Genomic DNA, 23,872 nt, shown 5'->3' with positions numbered 1-23,872 from the left:
TGAATGCCCGTAGTAATCCCGTGCGTCTATGATTTCTGACGGAAAAATGCAAAGGACTACGCCACACAAGATACTACTGCCAATTAGGTTGCTTTGTTTTTGCTGCTGAGATTTTCATCAAAGGGTGAATTTTATTAGCTTAAAATGGAGCATCAAGAAGATACAAAGTGAAGCTGATATACAACCTGATGTTCGTAAGGGGTGAACGACAGAGGAATGCATCGCCCTTGGAGTTTACGAGTGGCAACTGCTGGCACAGATGACAGTCAAGTATTGCAATACACCATGGAATGTATCAATCTGATGACGCGAAGACGTGCAGTTGTCAATGCAGACTCAGTTTGTTTATTAGTACTCGGTTTTTTTTTCTTAAGGTGTCTAATTGCTCTCATGCTTGTGCTTGTTTGTAAAGGAAGAACGATGACGCATACGGTGTTGTTATTCAAGTTCTGAAAATTTAAGCGGTTCAAGAATATATAAGCACCAAAACGATCAACTTTCAGGGTTTGGTAACGCGTGAAACATGCAGTTTGTGTATGTACTTCTTCTTGTTCTGTTTTTTGACTAAACACATACCATGGCAAATCAATTCGAGCGTGTAATTAAGAAGGGAGTTAACCTGGCCTCAAGCATACTCGTGCATGATTATTTGCTTTGCTTTAGACCTTGGCACGCATGGATATGTGCCTTGCGTGGTAACGAGGCAAAGGCTTCTCCTCTACTCTACTTTGGTTTCCGATACGCTTTTCAGCTTTGTTAAAGCCTGATGCCTTGTTAAAGCATTCAGTTTTGTTAAAGCTGATACCTTGGGGATCATGTTGGCAAGAATAACCCAGATTGCTTCTCCTCTCCCCTTGGGGCAACATGTAACCATTTTGCATGTGTGATGCCGAAGCATATTTTCTTTTCGTGTTGAGCCGTGTCCGTCAGCAGGCCAAGTACTTGCACCTGCATATTTCCAAAGAATATTGAACAGATCTGCTCCTAATAGCTAGTATATATACACGGCAGAGGGCAAGATGCAAGCTACACCAGCCTTGTGATCGAGGCCCCAGCAACCAAATCCGGCATCACAGTTGAGAGCAGAACCGTACGTCGAGAGATAATGGCGGAGACAGTGCTGAGCATGGCGAGGTCCATGCTGGATGGCGCCATCAGCAAGGCCGCCTCTGCTGCCGCCGACGAGATGAGCCTCCTCATGGGTGTGAGGAAGGATATCTGGTATGTTTGCATTCACTTTTTTTTCTTGGCGAAAGGGCCTTCACTTATTTTGTTCGGGTCACAGACTTCCCACAACGCCTCTTACATAGGATTATATCGGGAAAATGATACCCAGCATTCTTTTCCTTTATTTTTGCATGTATCTTTGCATGTCTGGCTGTGGGAATAACACCGAGAGCGTTGTAATTAAGTTTCTCTCGAACCTTTGTTTTGCAGGTTCATCAAAGATGAGCTAGAGACGATGCAGGCATTCCTCGTGGCTGCTGAAGGAATGAAGGAGAAAGAAATGCTACTAAAGGTGTGGGCAAATCAAATAAGGGACCTCTCCTACAATATTGAGGATTGCCTTGCTGAATTCATGGTGCATGTGGCAAGTCAAAGCTTGTCGCGGAAGCTAATGAAGCTCAAAGACCGCCACCGAATTGCCATGCAGATCCGTGACCTCAAATCAAGAGTTGAAGAAGTGAGCAGCAGGAACACACGCTACAACCTGATTGAGAAGAACCAAATCACTAGAGCCATTGATGAGAGGGATTCTTGCATGGAAGATATTCGCAACCAGTCAGCGAACAACATCGATGAAGCCGAACTGGTGGGGTTCTCCAATCCTAAACAAGAGTTAATAAGGCTTGTGGATGTCAATGCCAACAATGGCCCTGCTCGGGTAGTATGCATGGTTGGCATGGGTGGTCTGGGTAAGACTACTATTGCAAGGAAGGTTTATGAAAGTATGAATAACTTTTCATGTTATGCTTGGATCACTGTGTCGCAGTCATTTGTCAGGATGGAGTTTCTCAAAGTTATGATCAAAGAACTCTGCGGTGACGAAGCACTCAAGAAGGAACTTGGCGGGAAGGTGGTGCGAGAAGAGAATCTCGCGAGCTACCTCAGAAAAGAGCTACTTGAGAAGAGGTACTTTGTTGTTCTTGATGACTTATGGAACATAGATGATTGGAAGTGGATCAAAACAATTGCTTTTCCAAGTAATAACAGCAAAGGTAGTCGGATAATGGTAACAACAAGAGATGTTGGCTTAGCTAAGGAGTGTACCTTGGAATCTTATGGATCATTTATCTACCGCCATCAACCCTTAGAAACAAATGACGCCATAAAATTGCTATTAAGGAAGGTGAGGAAAAGTGAGGAAGACATGGAAAAATATGAGAACATGAGGAACATAGTTACTAAGATAGTAAAAAAGTCTGGACGGTTACCTCTAGCTATACTCACAATAGGAGGCATGCTTGCCACTAGAGAGGTTATTGAGTGGCAAAGTATTTATAACCAGATCCCCTCAGAGCTAGAGAGCAACCGAAGCCTTGAAGCAGTGAGGAGGATGGTTACCATGAGTTACAACCACTTGCCCTCCCATCTTAAGTCATGTTTTCTGTATTTAAGCATATTTGGAGAGGATTTTGAAATCAAAAGGAGGCGTCTGGTAGAAAGATGGATAGCCGAGGGCTTTGTCATCGCTAGAGTTGGGGTGAGTGTTGAGGATGTTGGGAATAGTTACTTTAATGACCTAATCAACCGAAACTTGATCCAGCCATCAAGAGTGAACATAGATGGAACTGTGAAGAGCTGTCGAGTCCATGATATCATTCGTGATGTCATGATCTCAATTTCTAGGGATGAAAGTTTTGCATGCTCGACATGGGATAATATAACGGGCATAGTACAAGAGAATTTACGTCATTCATGGCAGTCGGTGCCAAAATAAAATCATGGATTTGCACCATGTCCGACCATTAACCGTGTTTGGTGGGAGACCCATGAAGCTGACACTATCACTCTGTTTGTCTGACTCTAGGATGCTTAGAGTCTTGGATTTACATGATGCCCAGTTTGAAATCACACGAAAAGTTATCAATACTATTGGGTTGTTACGTCATTTGAAATATCTTAGTTTTGATTCAAATGTTCACAAGCTCCCAAGATCCATAGGGAAATTACATGGCCTGCAGACTTTGGACGTAAGAGTCGTCACATCACTACCAATTGAGATCACTAAACTACAAAACCTCCGTAGCCTTCGTGTAATAGAATTTGGCCCGAGTTCTGCTGCACGTGCAGTTGTACGCCCTTTATCCTTACTTATCCTGCTCCTAGGGGTGTGAAGGGGCCCACGGAGATCAGCAACCTAAAGGATTTAGAAATACTAGAGGTTGTGAACATTGGGCAAGCTAGTAGGAAAGCAGTTAAAGAGCTCGGGGAGCTTATAAATTTGAGAAAGTTAAGTGTCAGAGTAGGGGCCAGCAAGAAAAACAATGAGATACTTTGTGCATCCCTTGAGAAGCTCACTTCCCTCACATCTCTTTGCGTTTGTGTGGATACTATTTATTGGAGAAACCGTCCATCACTTAAGTGGTTGCATTCTATTTCCTCCCCTCCCCCTCTCCTGAGGAAGCTGAATTTGGTTGGAGATCTCGGGGAGATGCCTGACTGGTTTGGGGATCTAGTACATTTGGTGAAGATTGACTTATCGGATAGCAATCTGACGGAAGGAGATAAAATCATGAAACTACTAGGCGCACTGCCTAAGCTCATGCTCCTTCGTCTTGGTTGGGATTCTTATGTTGGGAAGAAACTTATTTTTAGAGCAGAAACATTCCCAAGTCTCAGGAGGAGACTTGATATGTCGAGCCTGGAGCAACTGACAGAGTTGGTATTCGAGGTAGGCACCTCGCCCCAGTTGGAAAAGATCGAAATTGAATGGTGCAGATTGAAATCACGGATTACTGGCATCAAACACCTTCCAAAAATCAAGGAGATTTCACTTGGCTATGGACTTCAAGTGGCGAAGTTTGGCGCGCTGCAAGGTGAGGTTGGACGCACACCCCAACCATCCCGTGCTACGACTGCAGAAGGACCGGAGCTACCACGATCTGGGTGACGTTGCTCGTTTCTTTCTTCAGCTCCATTGCTGCCGCTCTGTACAGATTCTCTGGTACAGATCGAACATCCTCTTTGTTTCTTTCAATCCGCAATGCTGGTAAATAGTTTGTTTTTCGCTTATCAATTATTTCTGACAGGAACTTGATGTACCGCTGTGCTCTCATGGAATCTCGCCATCACCACTTGGGCTCAGTAATATATGCGCCCCTCTTTCTCATGGAAGATGGCATTATCAATCAACTCATGAATCATCAAGAGGGCAGCCTGCATTCTCTGCTCTTCCCACTGTATACAAATGCTGGAAGATGGCTCCTTAGATTGGTCTGTTGTTTACTCAGCTCACTATATACCTGCATGTAGGCTGTAGCTATCAACTGGTGATGTTTATTATATAAACTCTTACAATCCATTTCTATTCTCTTCTGCTTTATTGCCTTCTATAACAGCAAACATGATCTGCGCTGAAGAAGAGTGTCTAGTTGTAGTTGATGATCGAGCTCTTCTCCGTTCCATTGTTCTGTTCTTCGCTCGCCTCAATTGACCCCTGCTGCATACTGATCTGTTCTGGCATACACTCAGGTCACCAGGAGCCTTAACTGGAACACCATGGTTGCATGCTTTGATTAGTTGATTCAGTTTTGGGTTTCTGACCATGTTTCTCTCTCTATACAGTAGGTGTGGCTCGTTTGCACTTGTTGCTGCTGATGATACGGCCATCCATTACCACCTATCTGCTGGACATGTAAGGACTAACTTATACTGTAAACTTTGTCGTGGTCATCTGATTCGCTTTTCCGTTAAGCATTTATTTCTAATAATCCACTTTGTTGCAGAGAGCTCCTTGAGCTGGAGTGAACAAAAATCCTAACATCTTCTGCCGCCAATGAATGATCTCGAGTGAATCTGAAGCTTGAATTCCATTTCCGATCCAGGAGAGAGCTAGTTCGCGGTGCCTTGACAGTCAAAGTGCATCTGAACGTGAATCGTGAAGTGTTCATGCAGATAACTGGTCAGTTATACTTGCAATTTGTTTGTTGTTTTGAACTTGTGAACACATAATAAAATTCCCGATGAAATAAAACTAATGCATGCTCTGTAATTGCATTTTAGCTGGAGAGAACTCGTGGAAAATGCAATGGACTACACCCCACAAGAATCTGCAGATACGTAATGTTATGCTGCAATTGGCCATCATGTTCAGCTCTCCAGGTTCTCTGCTGGCTTGTGGCCTCTGATATGGTGTAAGGTGAAGCTGAGAGGGATCACGGCGGCCTCTGATACTGTATAAGGTGAAGCTGCGAGGGATCACGGCATTTCTCCACTGTGAATGGAAAAGGAATGCATTGATCTCGGGGCTTCAGTGTAATGGAGGGTAGTAGCAAGCTGCACTGCTACTCAGAAGGAATTCACAAGTTGCAATTGTTGGCCCCGATGAAAAATGACTTCTTAGGGAACAGCATGGAACGGAATGGCTGATGATCAACCTGATGAGAACACCTGCAATTTTTAACACAGCCTTCCTTTGTTTTCTAGTAGTACTCTGTTCTTCCAGAGATCCTTAGTTCCTCTCTGTTTGTTGCTGCCACTATGCTTGTGCCTGTTTGTAATAAAAGAATGAGGATTGCATATGTTGTGATCTGAGTTCCGCTAATTTAAGGATTTGTTTGAATTCTCTCCACTCCAGAACGGCAGGGAACGCTCCGACTCCATGGATACAGACTTGCTCTGTTTCTAGCACTCTGTTTCCTTGAAGAAGATTAATTCCTCTCAAATTCTTGCTGCCACTATGCCTGTGCTTGTTTGTAGATGAAGAATGATGATTTCCTTTGATTTGTATGATTCCATCTGATTTCTCGCGATCTTTGTCGCACTTTCTTCATGCACACCGCCAACTGTTTATCTCAGTGTCTGTAAGATGTTGCATTCCTATTTACCTGCTGGACATGTAGACAGTATCATATACTCTCTCTGATCCGAAATAAGTGTCATTGTCTTAGTTCAAATTTGAACTAAACCATGACACTTATTTTCGATCAGAGGGAGTAACATAGAGTTTCCCAGGCAGCTGTAGGTGAATGTGTTTTTATAGTCTTGCTAAGTCTCAGTCGATGCTATATCGACATTGAGACCCGTGCAAAATTTTATTTTCAGTTTTTTCCTTTTATCTCTTGCGTGTTTTGTCACTTGACTAAGACTTGGTTAAATCTCAGTCGACTGAGGCCTAGCCACACCATATTTTTATATCCATGGTTTTCTGCTTTGATTTTGCTTTTAGCTTTTATTTCCTCTGAAAATAAAAAGCATCACACTTTGTTTCTGAAAACTAGACCACATCAGTATGATATGCGCTATGAGTTGTTACTTTTCATATAAGCAATTCTTTATACTATCATTTTAGTGTCTTAGACTCTCACCATCCATTACCAATTGGGTTCTTCTTGCTGTTTTTTTTTTGGGGGGTTAGACAAGGCGACCCCTTCTCCCCATTCTTGTTCAACATGGTTGTGGACGCACTTGCCGCGATCCTGGACAAGGCTAAGGCGGCTGGGCATATCCACGGGATCACGCCTCACCTTGCTGGCGGCTCTAGGATCTCCCTTCTCCAGCACGCCGACGACACCATCATTATGGTGGAAGGCTCGGAGACGGACATCTCCAATCTCAAATTCCTCCTCCTCTGCTTCCAACAAATGTCTGGCCTCAAGATCAACTTCGACAAGAGTGATGTGATGGTGATGGGCTACTCTCCGGACGAATGCCTGAACATTGCCAACCGGCTTAACTGTCGCTTGGGCTCCTTCCTCACGACCTACTTGGGGACGCCCATTAGTGACTCCCGGCTCACAGTCACCGACTTGCGCCCGACTGTAGCCAAGTTGCAGACGCGTATTGAGACTTGGCAGGGCAGGTGGCTCTCTAAGGTGGTCCGGACGATTCTCATCAACTCCTCCTTATCAAGCTTCCTCTTGTTCCTCATGAGCTTCTATAGCTTGCACGAGACTCTGCATCATGAGATCGCTAGAGTCCAGTCTCGTTTCTACTGGGCGGGCGACAACAATAAGCAGAAATACCATATGGTCAGCTGGCCGGACATCTGTAAGCCGCGGGAATAAGGAGGCCTCGGGATCATGTGTTCTAAGCGCATGAACATCGCCCTCTTATCCCGCTGGCTTTGGCGCATTTTGCAAGGCCAAGGTGGCCTCTGGTTAGACATCATCCGAAATAAATACCTGCGCGGGCAACCCCTCGCCTTCTGTCAGAGGTCTGGAGGCTCCCAGTTCTGGCAGTCAGTCATCCAGCTCCTTCCGGTCCTCCGCATTGGGACTTCCATTTCGGTTTGATCTGGGGTGGCGACTCTGTTCTGGTTCGGCCGGTGGGCAGGAGATTCTCCCTTCGCCGCGCGCTTCCCCGACCTCTTCTCCATTGCCGTTGATCCTTGGATCTCTGTAGAGAGGGCCCTTATTGACTTAGGGCTCCTCGCTTTCCGGAGGCCATTTGGGGCCCCGGAGGCTGCCGCCTAGCACGAGATGCTTGACTGCATCGCCCTCCATGAGCCTGAGGTGGACGATGGCCCGGACATAGTTCGGTGGCGACTTGAGCCCTCCAAGTTGATATGGTGCAAGGTGAAGCCGACCACTGTGAATGGAAGAAGAACACCTTGTCTTGGAGCTTCACTGCAACGGAGGGTTGGAGCTTCACTGTAACGGAGGGGAGTAGCAAGCTGCACTGCCATTTTGAGAATTTACAAGATGCAATTGCTGGCCTAGCTGAAAATCGCTTCTTGAGGAACACCATGGAATGGAATGGCTGGTCAACCTTATGAGAACATCTACAATTTTCAAAATGGACTTACTTTGTTCCTCTATGTCTGTTGTTGCCACTATGCTTGTGCTTGTTTGTAATCAAAGAATGAGGATTGCATATGTTGTGATCCAAGTTCCGCAAATTGAAGAATTGGTTTGAATTCTCTCCACTTCGGAACGACACCGCACGCTCCAACTCCATGGAGTCGGCAGTGTGGTGCAGAGCAGACCAGTCCCGTAGTACCAAATCAACCTGATAGAATACAGACTTGCTCTGTTTCTAGCACTCTGTTTCCTTGTAGATGATTAACTGCTCTCAAATTCTTGTTGCCACTATGTATGTGCTTGTTTGTAAACGAAGAATGATGATTGCCACAAAATTTGAGTTGATGAAATGATGTGCCTGCTATATATAGGCCGTCAAATTTGTGATTCTCATCGGTTTTGCTTTGCCAATTACAGTTTATCAGCAAAAGGCCACGCGGCGGCATACAAAACCCATAGGTTTATTTTGCGAGCAGTATTTTCCATCTGTAATTTATGATCATGTTTCCCAATTTCAACTGTCAATAGTTTCACGAACTTGCAGGCTAAATTGAGCAATCAGCGGACTGTCTAAGACAAAAACAGTACCATTCTGAAGCACTGTACCATTTATCTATCTGTTGGCAGAACAGTGACGATGTCATCGACGAACACACGCTTGCACCCACCACGGATGAAGAGGACATGCCACCCTGCACGGCACTTATCCACCTTCAAGATAAGCGCGTAGCAAGAAATCGCCTGTATCTTTCATGTCCAAACAGAGAAGACATTCATTTTGGGAAGGGTAAGAAATATGCCGAGGGAGTGCAGATATTGGGATCTTCAAGAACATATTCCTGGGGAAGAAATCATGACAAGAATGCAAGCAATCACACAGCTATAAGCGCAACTGTTAGGTCAAGTTGCTGAATTGGTCAGCACTTTCTTTCTGTCATGCATTTTGGTTATGTATATGAAGCCTGTCAAGTTGTCATCATACTGAGGCAAGGTCATGGATTAACATGCAAAGCAGACAAAGGCCGGAAAATTAAGCGGGGCCAACCAACGAAAGGGAGCCCTCCGGCAAGCGGAAGGAATGCCAAACATGGAGAAACATATGAATAACCAACTCAATATCTCAAACATACATATGGTGCTGAAGGTTGAGCCCAGCTGGTCATTGGGTTCATTTTATCATGAACTCTGTCACAAATTTACACATTCAGTTTCTCCCACATGTTTCTTCATGTTGTTCCCCAAAATTGGAAGTACTGAATTTGACCAGATAAAGAATCACTCGGCATCCTGATGTGGTGTGGTAGTCCATTCTGGCACTTGGGCTAGAGTCGGGGTTGGCATTGTCAACACATGGTCTTTCCTATGGAAAAAGACTGAGGCTGTTGCATAGAGCGCAATGTAGAGCAACACAGGGATGATGAGGAATATGACATTCCTGGAGGTCTCCCATTCCCTAGTAGTCCCTGCTGCGTAGGCCACCAGGAGGCTTAGCATGTCCAGTAAAATGGCCGTATGCATCGGCCAGAGTGGCAGATTGTGATTGCCAAACTTATATTTAAATGTCAATGGAAGCAACATGACCACAACCATGATTGAGGCCATGAAGGAGGTTGAGTTGCTGTAGAAGAAAGCATTATACCGATGCTTGTTGATGTCGTGGAGGATGGGATTGCCAGCAGAGTGTCCGTTGTTGTTGTCCTGCCACAGGCCCCCTGGCGGTTTTAGGCCAGTCTGGTATGTCATACTTGCACCCAGGATTCCTAGCAACATCAAGTATTCAAGTGTATGTTTCTCTTTGTTGTTGTTTTCATCATTGGCAATGTAGGTGGTGGTGGTGGTGCTCATGGCGGTGATGGTGGTTGTGGTGGTTGGGATTGCAGTCGTGGTTGTGGTGTTATTTTTGTCATCGTTGTTGTTGGTGGTGCCGTTGCTGCCATGACCTAGTTTCGAGAAGAACCAGAAAAGGGTTACCAGTAAGGCTATGAAGGCTAACACCGGGACAACCAAGGTTAACACATAGATGGAGGTTTTGAGATGCCTGGAGCTTCCAGCAGCGTAGGCACCCATGAGGCCAACCATGCCCACCAACATGCACACATAGAGCACATAACAACGTATAGCTAGACTATAAAGCTTGGGACTGATGAGAAAAAGAATGAGGGTGACAGACGCCATGAAACTTGCCGCATTACAATAAAAGAATATATTGTAACGGCGAGGGTAATTGTTGAGGAGAACAGGGAAACCCACACGGCGACCAAGTCCTTGGTCATCTGCTAACCAAAAGCCACCAGGCGGAGTGAGACCAGCTTGGTATGTGAGGGTTGTGACTAAGATAGCAATCAGCAGCAACATCCTGCGCTTGTCATGTAGATCCTTTACTGCATCATAACCTTCCGGCTCTGGACCAGGGTCTTTGTAGGTCATATGGGCGATGACATAAATTAGGAGAAGACCTTCCAAGGCGAGGATGTGGATGGATGTGTTTACATCCCTAGTGCTCCCGGCGCCATAGGCAGTGACGAGGCACAATAGGTCTAGTCCAATGGTTGATTCCACTATGCGCCGTGTGAGCAAAAACTTGCTGTGCAATATCAGGATGACGAGCATGGATGTGACAAAAGCTGTGGAGTTGCTATAGAAGAACACTTTGTACCGAGTAGGATGTGTCGTTTGCAGCACCGGATGGCCCATTTTATGCCCATCCCGATCTTCTTGCCAGAGGCCCCCTGGTGGATCTAGTCCCGCTTGGTAAGTAATGGTCACCACGAAAATAGCAAGGAGCGTAGCAAAATTGCGAGCTATTTGGTGGTGGTGGATGAACCTGTTGCTACCTGCATATGTATCCAATATTCAATCAGTTATGCAAGGGGCGTACCAAGTCTATATATATTGATTCGGGAAAAAGTCTGCATATTTGATATCAGTTTGTCTAATTCACATTTAGATATTTTCTAAGGATGTCACATCTAAACTCTCACAAATATGCAGCAACAAGGAACAAAAAAGAAAGTTGGGATAAAAAAATAGACCACAAACATATTGGACATCAGCTTAGGTGTCCTAGACAGACCCATTTGATATAGATTAGATACATGCCTGAAAATCATCGAATGCACATATAAATTGGTATGTGAAACTGCTGTCATACCTCCAGGGGTACCCACCCAGTGCTTGAACAGCGCCTTGAACCTTCTTAGCGGGTCAAGAATAAGATACTGTCCCTGAAGGAACACAAGTGCCAGTTGGAGGAAGACACAGACAGGAATCGTCAGGACCAAGAGCGTACTGCCAGCACCTCTGCAGCTCCCAGCAGCATAGGCCCCCATGAGTCCCAGCAACGCGAAGGCAATCACCCCGTAGGCCAGCGGAAGCCGCATTGGGATGGCCCCCATGAGCTTCTTTCTGCCGAACCACCATGTCAATCTCCCCAACAGCACCTTCTCCCCGAGCATCATCTTCTCCAGGAGCACCACGATGATCAGCAGGGACACGACAAACGAGGTGGTGTTGCAAATGTAGAAGGCACGGAACCGACGTCGGGCTTGTAACACTGGGTCGCTCAAATGATGGCCGTCCTTGGTGCTGCTCCAGAATCCACCAGGTGGGCTCAGCCCGGCGACGTAAGAAATGGTGATTGAGAAGGTTGCCAGTAACATTAACACATCGATCTGATCCTTCTTTCGCTTCTTGGAGTCAGTGATAAGTGACTTCATCACCTTGTTTTGTATCGAAAGGGAATTGTTTATGGGGATGGAGCTGGAGTTTGGGTTGGAGATAGTGTTGGAGTTGGAATTGGATATAGAGTTGGAGGTGGAGTCAGGGTTCGAGTTGGAATGGGAGATGGAGAGTGAGTTGGAGTTGAAGTCAGAGTGCGAGATAGAATGGGAGAGCGATACGGAGTTGGAGTTGGACTCACAGTTCGAGTTGGAATTGGAGATGGGGTTGGAGAGTGCCTCTTTGTCACCATTCAGCCAGAGGTAGGAGAAGAAAACACCAATGATGCAGAGTACCAAAACAGAGAAGGCTACCACCGCGAAGATGGTTGTGAACGCGTCCCGGCAGCTCCCAGCACCGTAGGAGCCCATGAGGCTGAGTAGATCGAGCATCATCACCACCCGCAGCACCGATGTCCAAACATGGTCGTTCTTCTGCAGGATGATGAGGATGAGGGAGACCACGACGGATGCGGCGAGGGCGGCAGCGTTGCAGTAGTAGAACGCGAGGTACCGGTGGTAGTGGATATCCCGCAGGATCGGATCACCAGCGATGTGCCCCCCGGGGTCATCCTGCTCCCAGGATCCCCCCGGCAGGTTCAGCCCGGCGACGTAGGTCACCGTTGTGACCAGAGTCGACAGCAGCAGGAGCTGCTCCTTGAACTCGTACAGAGTTAAGTCTTTAGCTACATTGTTACGGCCCCCTCCGCCCTGGTCCTGCTGGGTGGATGGTGCAGCTCCAGCTTCAGGGTCGTTGTTGTGGGTAATGTGAGCCATTTGCTTAGTTTGCTATGAAATGGATGGGGTCTGGCATGAGTATATATGATCCCCGATCGATGTGTATTACCAAGTCAAGAATCAATGCAAGGTGGGCAGCTGGAATCCAGGGCCACCCACATGTGAACTTCCTCCCTTTAGTTTGTGTGACCAGACAAGACTAGCTAGGTCGCTTGCTCGGGGGTCACTTTTATATCCTTCTTCTTGTCTTGCTCTAATTTGGGTGACCGGAGAAAGACTCAGCAACTTCCTATCTCCTTCGCACATTATAATGCGTATAATTAACAATCCGCAACTTGCATTAGAAATGTACATTATGCATGTTCATACATAATTTTGTGTCTCTGAATTGTACTCTTTGCGTGCTGGAATCAATCGCACGACCCACTGTGTTTTCTAGAATAGATCAAGAGTATGCGAGATTGCAGTACAGACTGCCAAATCAGTCAAATGTTAGACAGGTAGAAAGTTGTACATGATACTAGATCAGTAAATGAAAACTGATTTTGGATTATGACCGAGGTAGATCTGCTTAAATAAAATTGCGAGGATCTCGATTATAGTCTGTATAGATACAGTTATGAAGACACTGGTAGAAAATGGGCCTTTAGTCCCGGCTGTGCAACCGGGACTAAATATGCGTGACTAAAGGCCCCCCCTTTAGTCGCGCCTCTTACGAACCGCGACTAAAGGCCCGTCCACGTGGGCGCCAGGGGGCCGTCGGGGCGGAGGACCTTTAGTCCCGGTTCTCGTGGCTAACCGGGACTAAAGGCCTCCTCCGCAGGTTTAGGGTTTTAGCCCCCCTAAACCTGGTTTTTTTGCGAATTTTTTTAATTTTTAAATTTCTGAATTATTTTAACCTCTAATCTCTAATCACCACCCCTCATCACTGCTCAATTTATCCTCTAATCTCTAATCACCCCTCATCATTCCAAATCATCTAACTTCCCGGACGGTCACCCATCCTCTCACTACTCCAGCCTGAGCACGCTTAACTTCCGGGTTCTATTCTCCCTCGTTTCCAAGTCTGCACTTGTTGTTTTCCTGACAATAGTAGGATGTCAATTCTATTAACCCTCAGGAATTTAGCTTGAGTATGAAGTGACACATTTCACTGTTTGAGTTTGAAACTATTGTTTTAAAAAACAATAATTATTTAGTAACACTAATATTTCTGGAATAATTAGTTTGACCACAGTTTGACCAGATTTGACCAAAATTTAAAAAAACTGAAATAATTATTTAGTAACACTAATATTCTAGAATAATTAGTTTGACCATTGTTTGACCACAGTTTGACCACAATTTGAAATTTTTTGAATTTTTTTGCCTCTCCAGATCTTAAAAGCCCCGTATCTTTTTTTCTGTTAGGTTTTTGAGGATTTTCTTTTGGTTTTTCTAAAACTGAAAAGGCGGTCCAGGGGGGGTGGGGGGTAGAGTTTGATGGGCCCTTTAGTACCGGTTGGTCTGGCCAACCGCGACTAAAGGACTAACCTTTAGTCCCGGTTGGTCTGACCAACCGCGACTAAAGGCCTTCGGGCCAGCCTGAGGACCTTTAGTCCCGGTTTGCCAGGCCAATCGGGACTAAAGCCCCTCCCGTCCGCCAGCTGTCGACCGAGCGCGCTGGGCCCAGATAGTTGGTCGCTGGTCTCCTCCCGAACCGCGACTAAAGACCCCTTTGGTCGCGGTTCGATTATTTTGGGGACTAATGGGGCGTATGGAAGCCTCTTTTTCTACTAGTGAGACCTATTAGTTGTTATTGTAGATAGGCACAAATACAATCCTGAGGGCCTAGATGTGCCATGTTTAAGAACAATTATGAAAATTAAATGGTTGTGATCTGTTTGATACAGTTATGAAGATGGTCTATCAAATACCATCGTTTTGCTTTAAAGTTACCTCGCTCTCGGACTTGGATGCCATTTTACTTTTCCACAACTGTGGAGGGGGGTTGTGCTTGACCGATCCATCAATCGGATGTCCCTTTGTATCATCAACTACAAGTCGTCACACAACTACTCGGTGGCTGGAATAGACTGCCCGAGAAGCCATTTATCTGTACCGACCAGTGATGTGTGGAAAAGGGTCAAAGTATTGTCATGTAATAATACTACAAAGCCTGAATTCATGCTTAATACTTGATGTATTTTTGAACAAGGTCAGCTTAGAACACAATCTTCTTCTTTTTTTAAGGCTATCGCACTGACAGCATACAGTCACAAAATTAATGCAACACACTGTTCAAACCATTGACATTAGGAGAGCAATACAACACGATGGCCGCAAACCATTGACATTAGGGGAGCAATAGAGCACGATGGCCATGTGCACTGCCACGCCATCCAATTATCATCATGATGTCACATTGCAGAAGCTGTAATGGATCAGACTGCGCAAGCTGGGGTCACGCATTAGGACAAAATTAATGAAAAACCTATTCAAACTAATTGTCTGACGTTTGCATAATATAATTCCCATTGACATTAAGCTCCGTGTGGAAGTATCAACCTGTAAGTCATGTATTAAGAATGTAAGTTTCAAGATTTTTATTTCCTTGAGGCTACAATTTTCCACTTCATTGATTTCTCTAGTACACTAAGGACCTTAGATCTTTGAAGCGCCCATAAGGACCGCTACATTGAAGTGGTTCTAATTGTAAGTAATAATAGGAGCGTTTGTACTGTCAAGGATTTCTCATCTTTCCTTTGCCCCTTGGTTGGTGATGCCTTGTGCCTTCATTGGCACGTCGTTGTTTCGAAGCTTGTCTGACTTGATGGCATCTCCATGATGCTACTAGCCAAAATAGCTACATCTGAACTCACGCCGCACTCCATAGACTTGCTTGGGCCAGTACCCTAATTAGAAGGTAATTACATGCATTTAAATAGGATCAGCTCCGCTTTATTCATCTAAAGAAATTACTGGGCACTGGTGGCTGGTGCTAATGCATGTGATCAGATCCACTTTAATCGGATGCGCTGGCTAAGCATCCATGCACGTTAGCGTTTTTGTGTTAACTACTGCAGTTAACAATGGTACTCACATGGGCTTTCAGAAAGTTACGAAGCTACAAACAAGCACCTCGAGTCCTTCAAAATAGTGGGGAGCCAACTAAAGGAAGAAGGTAAAAGAATGGAAATACTAGGGGTACTACCTAACCTCATGCACCTTAGTCTTCGATGGGGCTCTTATATTGAGGAGAAGTTAGCGTTCCAAAAGGAACCATTCCCAAATCTGATTCAAAACGGAAGCATTACCAAATCTGAAGAAACTTGATATTCGGGGTCTGTCGCAACTAAGAGAGGTGGAATTTGGGGATGGCACCTCACCCAATCCGAAAATGATAGATATCAATGATTGCATGTTAAGATCAGGAATTATTGGTGTCAACCATCTTCCGAAGCTCAAACAGATCATGCTTAGTTACCATTGTAGGGTAGCGAAGCTTGGTGTGCTGCAAGATGAAGTTGATTCTCACTCCAACAACCCAGTGTTGCGGCTTAAGGAGGATCGAAGCAAGCATGACCTGCAGGGCATTGTCAGAGGATCCAATGCACAAATAGATGCAGCGGATGAATCTTCCCCTGCCACGGTGCGAAAGAGCTCACAATCACAAGTGGTGGTCATCCCACTGACGGTGGACAGGTTAGAAAATTTCTATTTCATTCTATATACATTTAGCCCAACCAAACATGTTTGATCATGCTCAATCATTGTTTTTGTAGCAGCAGCAAAGATCATGACACAGGGAAAGTTGAAGGTTCCACTTTGTTGGAGGAAGATGATTTCTACTCCTACAATTCTGACGTTGAAGATGCTTGATGCTCATTTGTCGTTTTTGGTCACCTCTCTTCTTCTATAGAAAATGAATATTAAACTCCAGTACTCCATTGCCATCGCGCACAGGACAACGCCTTCGCTTGTACGTAGAGATGAAAACTCCCCATGTTTTGTTTCTTTCCATCTGATTTCTGTCAGTGCGAGTCCCTCATATCGATTATTACTGACACAGTCTCGCTATATTATTCACTATAATATTTGTTTCATTTAGGCTTTAGCTGAAATCTCCAAACCAAAAACCCGTTATATCACTCATGCTGGGAATCTCGCCATTACCAGTTCGTCTCTGACATATATTCCCTGGTCTGTTAACCTGGGAAATGCTGGAGCATGGCATGACCAACTCATGAATGAACTAGCATTCTTCGATGAGCCCCACTGTCTACAGATGCAAGATGGCTCCTCAGACTGTCATGATGTGCCTTCAGTGCTATTATAGGATGAACCTTCCATCTGGTATGTTGGTTCTCTTTCTGTAAGCATTACAATGTCAGTAAGTTGCATCCTGATAATGGATATGGATATATAGATAGAAGATACAGAACTGCTCCTCCCGAGCCCCCCCCCCCCCCCCCCCCCCCCCGCGCGCGGCTGGGAGGCCCCCAGATCTCATTGGCCAGACTCCCCCTCTCCTCCTCCTCCTCCCTCGCCGCCACCCAGGGGTTTGGCCAGGCGAAGCCTTGCTGTTGCCGGCGGCGGCGGGACTTGGGGTCCTCCCGCTCGTGTGGGGCTGGTGCGGGCCGGCGCCCCCGGGCCGGAGGTTGGCGTTGGGCCGGACGTCACGGCGGGTGGTGTCGGCGATACGGCGATTCCGTTCCTCTGCGGCAGGCGGCTTCGCGGTCTAGTTTGTCGGGGTCACCAGGGACGGCGGCGGCGTGACCAGATCGGTCGGCGGCTGCGTGGCCGGATCTAGGCCCAGGCATGGGCCTTGGTCAGTGGAATGCAGTCAACACGATGGCGGGTGCGACATGTCAACAGCTGGCGGATCTGTCGGGATTCTACCCTTGTATGGTCCATGACAGCATGGGCAACTCCGGGGGAAACGATCTCCTTGGGATCGAGCGATGGCGGTGCTTTTGCGTCGTAGTTCGTCTTCAGGGCAACGTTTTGGAGTTTGCTCTGGCTGAAGGGACAAATGACGCCGGCGGCGCACGCCTAGTGGCACGACTACCGGTGAAAATCGCGCCGACTACGGTCATGGCGGACGATGGCGGCGTCTGTGACGTCGTTCCCTTCTCGAGGCATCGCCGTTGCAGTTTGCGTCATCAGGCTCGGGATGCTTCGGGGGAAACCCTAAATCTGGGTCTACCAGATCAGACGATGATAGCCTTCGCAGTATCGCTTTCCCTCCTGGGGGCATCGATTTGGAGCTAGTGATGGCTGGAGGGGACAATAGGAGGAGCGGTGTTACATCTACTGCAAGGCCGACGGCGGATCCCTGCGGCATGGCTCTGCGGAGGTTCGTCGATGGGTGCGTGTGGACAGACACGTCCAGGATGGTGGCGTTGTCTGGAGCCGTGGTGGCGTCGAAGATAGGCCAGGCAAGGTCGATGCGTCAGTTCCTGTTCTGGAGATGGACCGGTGGAAGATGGCGGCGGCAGCCTCTGAGAGTGCGTCGGTCCGGTGTGTGACCCAGTGTTGGTATGTGGCTGGGTTGGGGCATCCGGCTTTACATGTTAGGCTTTGGTGCGATCTCTGTTTGGTATTTCGTTCGGACTTTCAGCAGTCCTTCATCAATGGGATAGGAGTAGCAACAAGTGTTGCCTAGATAGTGGCTTCAGACTTATTGATGTATTACTTTTACGGTCTTTGTGAATAATTAATAAAATGGATGCATGCATCGTCCAGATGTAGAGGCCGGAGGTATATCCTCCTTTAAAAAAAACTAAGTTGCATACTTATGTAAAGTGCAGTAATAATAATGATATTGATGGTTGTCTTGTGCTCGACATTGGCACTGTACTTTTTTGGCAGTTCAGCTGGCAGAATTGCAGCCGATATTGGCAGTTCTCTGCAACTTGGTTGATCAACTCACACATAGGCGATGGAGCAAGCTCAGACCGAGTTCGCAAGCTGGAGTTCCATCAGTTTTTCGCCGTCGAGGTGATAAATGTGATGTCAGATGTTATGGGACTGCTAGAAGGAGGGCGCGAGAGGGCCGGCCGAGGGCCTTTTGCCCGCGGCCGGGCAAGAGGGAAGGGATTTCTTTCTTGATTCTTGCTTGATTAGATTGATACATCTCCTCTCTTTCTATAGAGAGGTTTACTTGACTCCCAAGCAAGGCTTACTTGCCCCCTAAGCAATCGACCCTTATCTCTAATTAACCCTAAGACTAACGGGCTATACCGCCAGCCCAGGCCCATTACGTACTCTTAACACTACACCCCACCTGAACATGCAGCTTGTCCTCGAGCTGCAGTCTAACCAACTTATAACCTTGACTCGACGCAACACAAACCTAACACCTAAAAACAAGCATTTTACATATTGGCTTGCTTTATTACTCTCAACCTGAGATGGACTGGGACACTTTATTTTGGACCCCTTAACAGAAAGTGGACACCATCCGCATGTCGGACGTGCACGTGTACAGCCACCTAGATCCCATGGCACCACCTGGACAAAAGGAGTGCATGTGTATGGCCACCTGAAAGTGGTCGCAAGAGCGAACAGCAGAGGCGCCCTCGCGGCGGCCGGCGGCGGAATGCAGTGGTGCTACGCGGTGCGCTCCTGTCGGTGACACCCTGCCTTCTCCCCGTCGGATGGCTGTTGGTCTGCACCGCACAAGGAAGAGTGGAGGCTTGCGATGGAGAATGACGAGGAGGGGTGCGCCCCCCAACCGCCGACGTCGCAGACTTTGAGGTCGCTGCCCGCGGAGAAAACAGCATGCCCGCCGCCCGTGGGGGAAACCGCATGCCCAAGATCCCCGACGCAGCGGACGAGATCGAGGTCCTTTGCGTAGCAAAGGGCAATTTGGAGGAGCGGCAACTGCAGACCATGCATCTCCCGCACATGCCGACGCGCTAGGAGGCCACGCGCAGTAGCCTGCAGCCTCACCGCCGCCGACACGTGGCGGGTAGCGATCCAAGACGGAATCGGTGACGGCGACGGGGGAACTTGATCTGCTGGATGGGGATGCCATGGGACGGCGGCTGCGCCAATGGGAACGAGGTCGTCGCAGTTCTGCCGTAGGGCATCCCATACTGGTATGAGATGACCGGCGCGGTGGTCGCGGTCGAGGGCGGCGGCGGTGGGGGTAGCTGCTGTTGGTGGCGGCGGAGGAGGTGGCTGCTGGGGATGCGGTTGGGGCGGATAGGGCCCGACGAGGAAGGCCCTGATGCCCGCCACGACCTGCCGTAATTTCAGGATTGCGGTTGTCATCTGCTCCGGGGTGAGGACAAGGGCGGACGGCGCCGGGGCAGAGGGTGCAATCGCCTCTGAGGACGCCAGCACGCCCAATACCGGCGCGCCTGCTGTGTGGGGCAGCAGCGCCGATGAAGACACTGGTGGCGGCGGGTAGGTGGGCGGCGGCGGCGGGTGGGAAGAACTCGGTGGAGGGCTGGACATGATCGAATCCGGGAAAGCTGATACCAGATTGTTATGTGCCTGCTAGAAGGAGGGCGCGAGAGGGCCGTCCGGGGGCCTTTATATAGAGAGGGAAGGGATTTCCTTCTTAATTCTTGCTTGATTAGATTGATACATCTCCTCTCTTTATATAGAGAGGTTTACTTGACTCCCAAACAAGGCTTACTTGACCCCTAAGTAAGTTTTTTTTTGAGAGATAATCCAAGCTTTATTAACGATCAAAGACCACAGTTTGTGGTATACATCTTGGATTATGGGGATTGCCTAGCCACACATGGCGTCCAAGGCCAAAGAGAGTGCATGTTTCGCTAAGCTATGTGCCTCCTTATTAGAGTTTCGGCTTTCAAACATGAAATTACACATAAAATGACGAGCTCTACTTCGAATCTCCTTGATGACAGTGCCATATTTCCCACCGTTTCCTGTAGTTATATCGCCCACCACCTGTCTCGAATCAGATGAGATGACCATTTGCTGGATGTGTAAGTCCTCCGATAGTGATAATGCTTCCCGACACGCCAATTGCCTCGAGAGTAGCAGGATTCTGGAAGGGAGAGATGTGCTGAAGCAGGGCTTGATAAAGCACATTGGGAATGGCCAGAATACTAGAATCTGGGTGGACAACTGGCTGCCCAGGGATGAAATTTGTTGAAATATGAGATGGGCCTAGAGCCCATATGACAATTTCAGATTTAATCTCTAAGGGCCCATGTAGGTGGCATGACAAGGTGGTGGGAAGTTTAGTCCCACCCCGGAAGTGGAAGAAGAGTTGGAGTGGTTTATAAGGGATTCTCTCCCTCATGCTATTGGAGCTTGAGAAGAAAAGAAGCCCTCGCGCACTTCTCCTCCGCTCTCCACGCCACGCCTCATCACGACGCGACGCGACGCGCCGCGGGTTGCGGGATTGAGCTGAGCCGAGCTCACTCCTATGCGCTTCTTTTTGCCGGTCAGGAACGGAGAGTCTTTGACAGGTAGGGCCACGATCTGAGACGTCGGATCATGGGCTACCGACTTGGACGTGGGTTCAGCCCACGTCTCTCCACGCGCGGCCGCACATATATATGTGGGGCGCTGCCAACCTTAGCCGCCGCGAAAACAGAACGCATCTCCATCTCCGCCTCCACACCCACGTTGATCCTCTGCTGCTGCTGCCGCCAGCGACTCCGTCTCGTTCACCGCATACACGGTTGACGGGAGAGCAGGCCTCCGAAACCCCGCCTCTCTGGATCCTGTATGGGAGAGGGGCGATTAGGTTTTTGGGTAGCGACTACGCGACTGCTCGCTTCTGTTCATCTACGTCCGCATCACCTTCGTCATCACCATGTCGACCGACGCCGACCGTGCCGCCGCTGAGAAGGCCGAGGCCGACAAGAAGGCTGCTGAGGATGCCGCGGCTGCTGCCACCGCCACCGCCGCCGCGTGGCCGATTGGAGGGTATACATCGTTTATCCCTCTCGTGTTTCTTTCTGTTGTAGCAATACTAGCAATATGCGTAGATGTTTCTACTATGCGCGTAGTACATGCTCTGTTTGTGTTATCAATGCTGTCCATGTCATGCTCATGATTCATTCATGGATTAATTTAATCGAACAACTGCCTATTTACTCATCAATCCAAAAACCTATTATGTGTAGGAGTTTTTCGAATTCTGGTTTTGCTGCTGCACTGAAACTGTCCCCGTTTACGGGGACGTACTTTAAGCGTTGGCAGACTAAAACCACCTTATGGCTCATGGCCATGAACGTGTTCTGGGTCGCCGGTGTGACTCCCACAGGAACGATCGCTCCTGAACAGGAGAAGGCGTTCAAGGAGGCCACTGTCGTGTTGCTCGGGGCAGTTCTGAGCGTGATTGGAGATAAGCTGGTTGACGCATATTTGCATGTGCGGTCTGCCAAAGACTTGTGGGACACGCTCGAATCTAAGTTCGGGGCGGCCGATGCAGGGAGCGAGATGTATATTATAGAGCAGTTCCACGATTACAAGATGGTTGAAAACCGTCCTGTGTTGGAGCAGGTTCATGAGATAATATGCATTGTTAAGGAGCTTGAGCTTCTTAAGTGCGAGTTACCGGCCAAGTTTGTCGCGGGCTGCATAATCGCTAACCTCCCCAATTTGTGGAGGAACTTTGCCACCACTCTGAAACATCAGAGGCGTTAATTCTCTGTGGAGGATGTCATTGGCCATCTGAGTGTTGAGCAGAATTCAAGGGCAAAGGACTCGCACGGAAAAGTGGTCGAAGGAACTTCTGTGGACAATATTGTGCATCAGAAGAACTCCAATTCCCACAAGCCCAAGGGAAAGAACGGTGTCCAACAGAGTGCCAACTTTAAGAAGAAGGGTAAGAAGACCTTCAAGAAGAGCAAGAAGGATGAGGGCTGCTTTACTTGTGATTCGGTTGAACATTGGGCCAACAAGTGCCCAAACAAGTACAAGAAGCCAGGGCAGGACTCCAAGTCTGTCAATATGATTGTGAGCAACAATGAGAGTGGTGCATCTGGGTATGGTAATTTATTTGCTGTATTTTCAGTTTGGCCGTCCATCGATTGGTGGGTCGACACAGGTGCAGGTGTTCATGTGTGTGCTGACATTTCATTGTTTTCTTCTTACCAGGACACAGGTCACGGGTCCGTACTGATGGGGAATGGCGCGAGTGCTTCTGTTCTTGGTGTTGGCACGGTGGATCTGAAATTTACTTCGGGAAGGATCGTGCAGCTGAAGAACGTGCAGCATGTCCCCGCCATCAAGAAGAACCTCGTTAGTGTCTTCCTTCTATGTAGAGAAGGGTTTAAGTTGGTATTTGAGTCCAATAAATTAGTTGTTACGAAATATGGACTATTTGTTGAAAAGGGTTATGAATGCGGAGGCATGTTCCGCCTTTCTCTTGCAGATCTATGTAGTAAAGTCGTGAACAATATTCATTTGAGTGTTAATGAATCTGAAGTCTGGCATTCACGTCTTTGTCACATTAGTTTCGGCGTTATGACGCGGCTAGCAAAATCGAATTTAATCCCGAGTTTCACTTTAGCCAAAGGTTCTAAGTGTCATTCGTGTGTGCAATCTAAGCAACCTCGCAAGCCTCACAAGGCGGCAGAGGAGAGACACTTGACGCCACTGGAACTCATACATTCTGATCTTTGTGAGATGAATGGTGTGTTGACTAAAGGTGGAAAAAAATATTTCATGACTTTGATAGATGATTCCACTAGATATTGCTATGTGTATCTGTTAAATACTAAAGATGAGGTTCTACACTACTTCAAAATCTATAAGGCAGAAGTTGAGAATTAACTTGAAAAGAAAATTAAACGAGTCCGGTCAGATCGTGGTGGAGAGTACTTCTCGAAAGAGTTTGATGCCTTTGTGCGGAACACGGCATTATTCACGAGAGGACGCCTCCCTACTCACCCCAGTCAAACGGGGTTGCCGAGCAGAAAAACCGTACTCTAACTGATTTGGTTAACGCCATGTTAGATACATCGGGTTTATCCAAGGCATGGTGGGGGAGGCTATAATGACATCATGTCATGTCCTGAATAAAGCTCCGACAAAGGATAACGAGATCACTCCTTATGAGAAGTGGACCAAGAGAAGGACAACACTCTCGTACTTACGTACTTGGGGCTGCTTGGCGAAAGTTAATGTGCCGATCCCAAAAAGCGTAAGCTTGGACCAAAGACCGTGGACTGTGTTAATTTGGGCTACGCTATGAATAGTGTTGGCTATAGATTTCTAGTAGTGAAATTTGAGGTACCTGACATAAAGGTCGGTACAATTATGAAGTCTGAGGATGCTACATTTTATGGGGACATTTTTCCCATGAAAGATGTACAAAGCATTTCTAGACAGGATATGGCGAGCCACGATGGAGACGGCCGCCGCGCTACGCGGGTCCAGGCGGTGTCCGCGTACATGTGGAAGACCCTAGCCGCCGTGGTTGGGGCGGCTGACACGCACTGCCGCATGGGCTGGTGGGTGGACGGGCGGCGTCGA

General features: G+C 47.6%; 2 protein-coding genes and 1 pseudogene across 2 annotated transcripts; 2 read left to right on the top strand and 1 right to left on the bottom strand.

Annotated features, from left to right (window-relative positions):
* On the top strand, window positions 1-5,946 carry LOC141026404 (disease resistance protein RPM1-like; annotated as a pseudogene).
* Window positions 5,947-6,614: 668 nt separating this feature from the next.
* On the top strand, window positions 6,615-7,229 carry LOC141026664 (uncharacterized). The gene has a single exon (XM_073503506.1). It carries the CDS (start codon window positions 6,615-6,617, stop codon window positions 7,227-7,229), a length of 615 nt encoding a protein of 204 aa, XP_073359607.1.
* A 2,010-nt stretch (window positions 7,230-9,239) lies between these two features.
* On the bottom strand, window positions 9,240-12,457 carry LOC141026663 (uncharacterized). The gene is made up of 2 exons (XM_073503505.1): window positions 11,116-12,457; window positions 9,240-10,798 (listed from the first exon to the last, which is right to left on the bottom strand). Exons 1-2 carry the CDS (start codon window positions 12,455-12,457, stop codon window positions 9,240-9,242), a joined length of 2,901 nt encoding a protein of 966 aa, XP_073359606.1.
* Between the last annotated feature and the right edge of the window lie 11,415 nt (window positions 12,458-23,872).

The sequence above is a fragment of the Aegilops tauschii genome, chromosome 7 (genome assembly GCF_002575655.3).
Source record: "Aegilops tauschii subsp. strangulata cultivar AL8/78 chromosome 7, Aet v6.0, whole genome shotgun sequence".
NCBI lineage: Eukaryota > Viridiplantae > Streptophyta > Magnoliopsida > Poales > Poaceae > Aegilops > Aegilops tauschii.
Note: the sequence above shows the minus strand (reverse complement) of the source record. Positions and strands in the feature narration are given on the sequence as shown.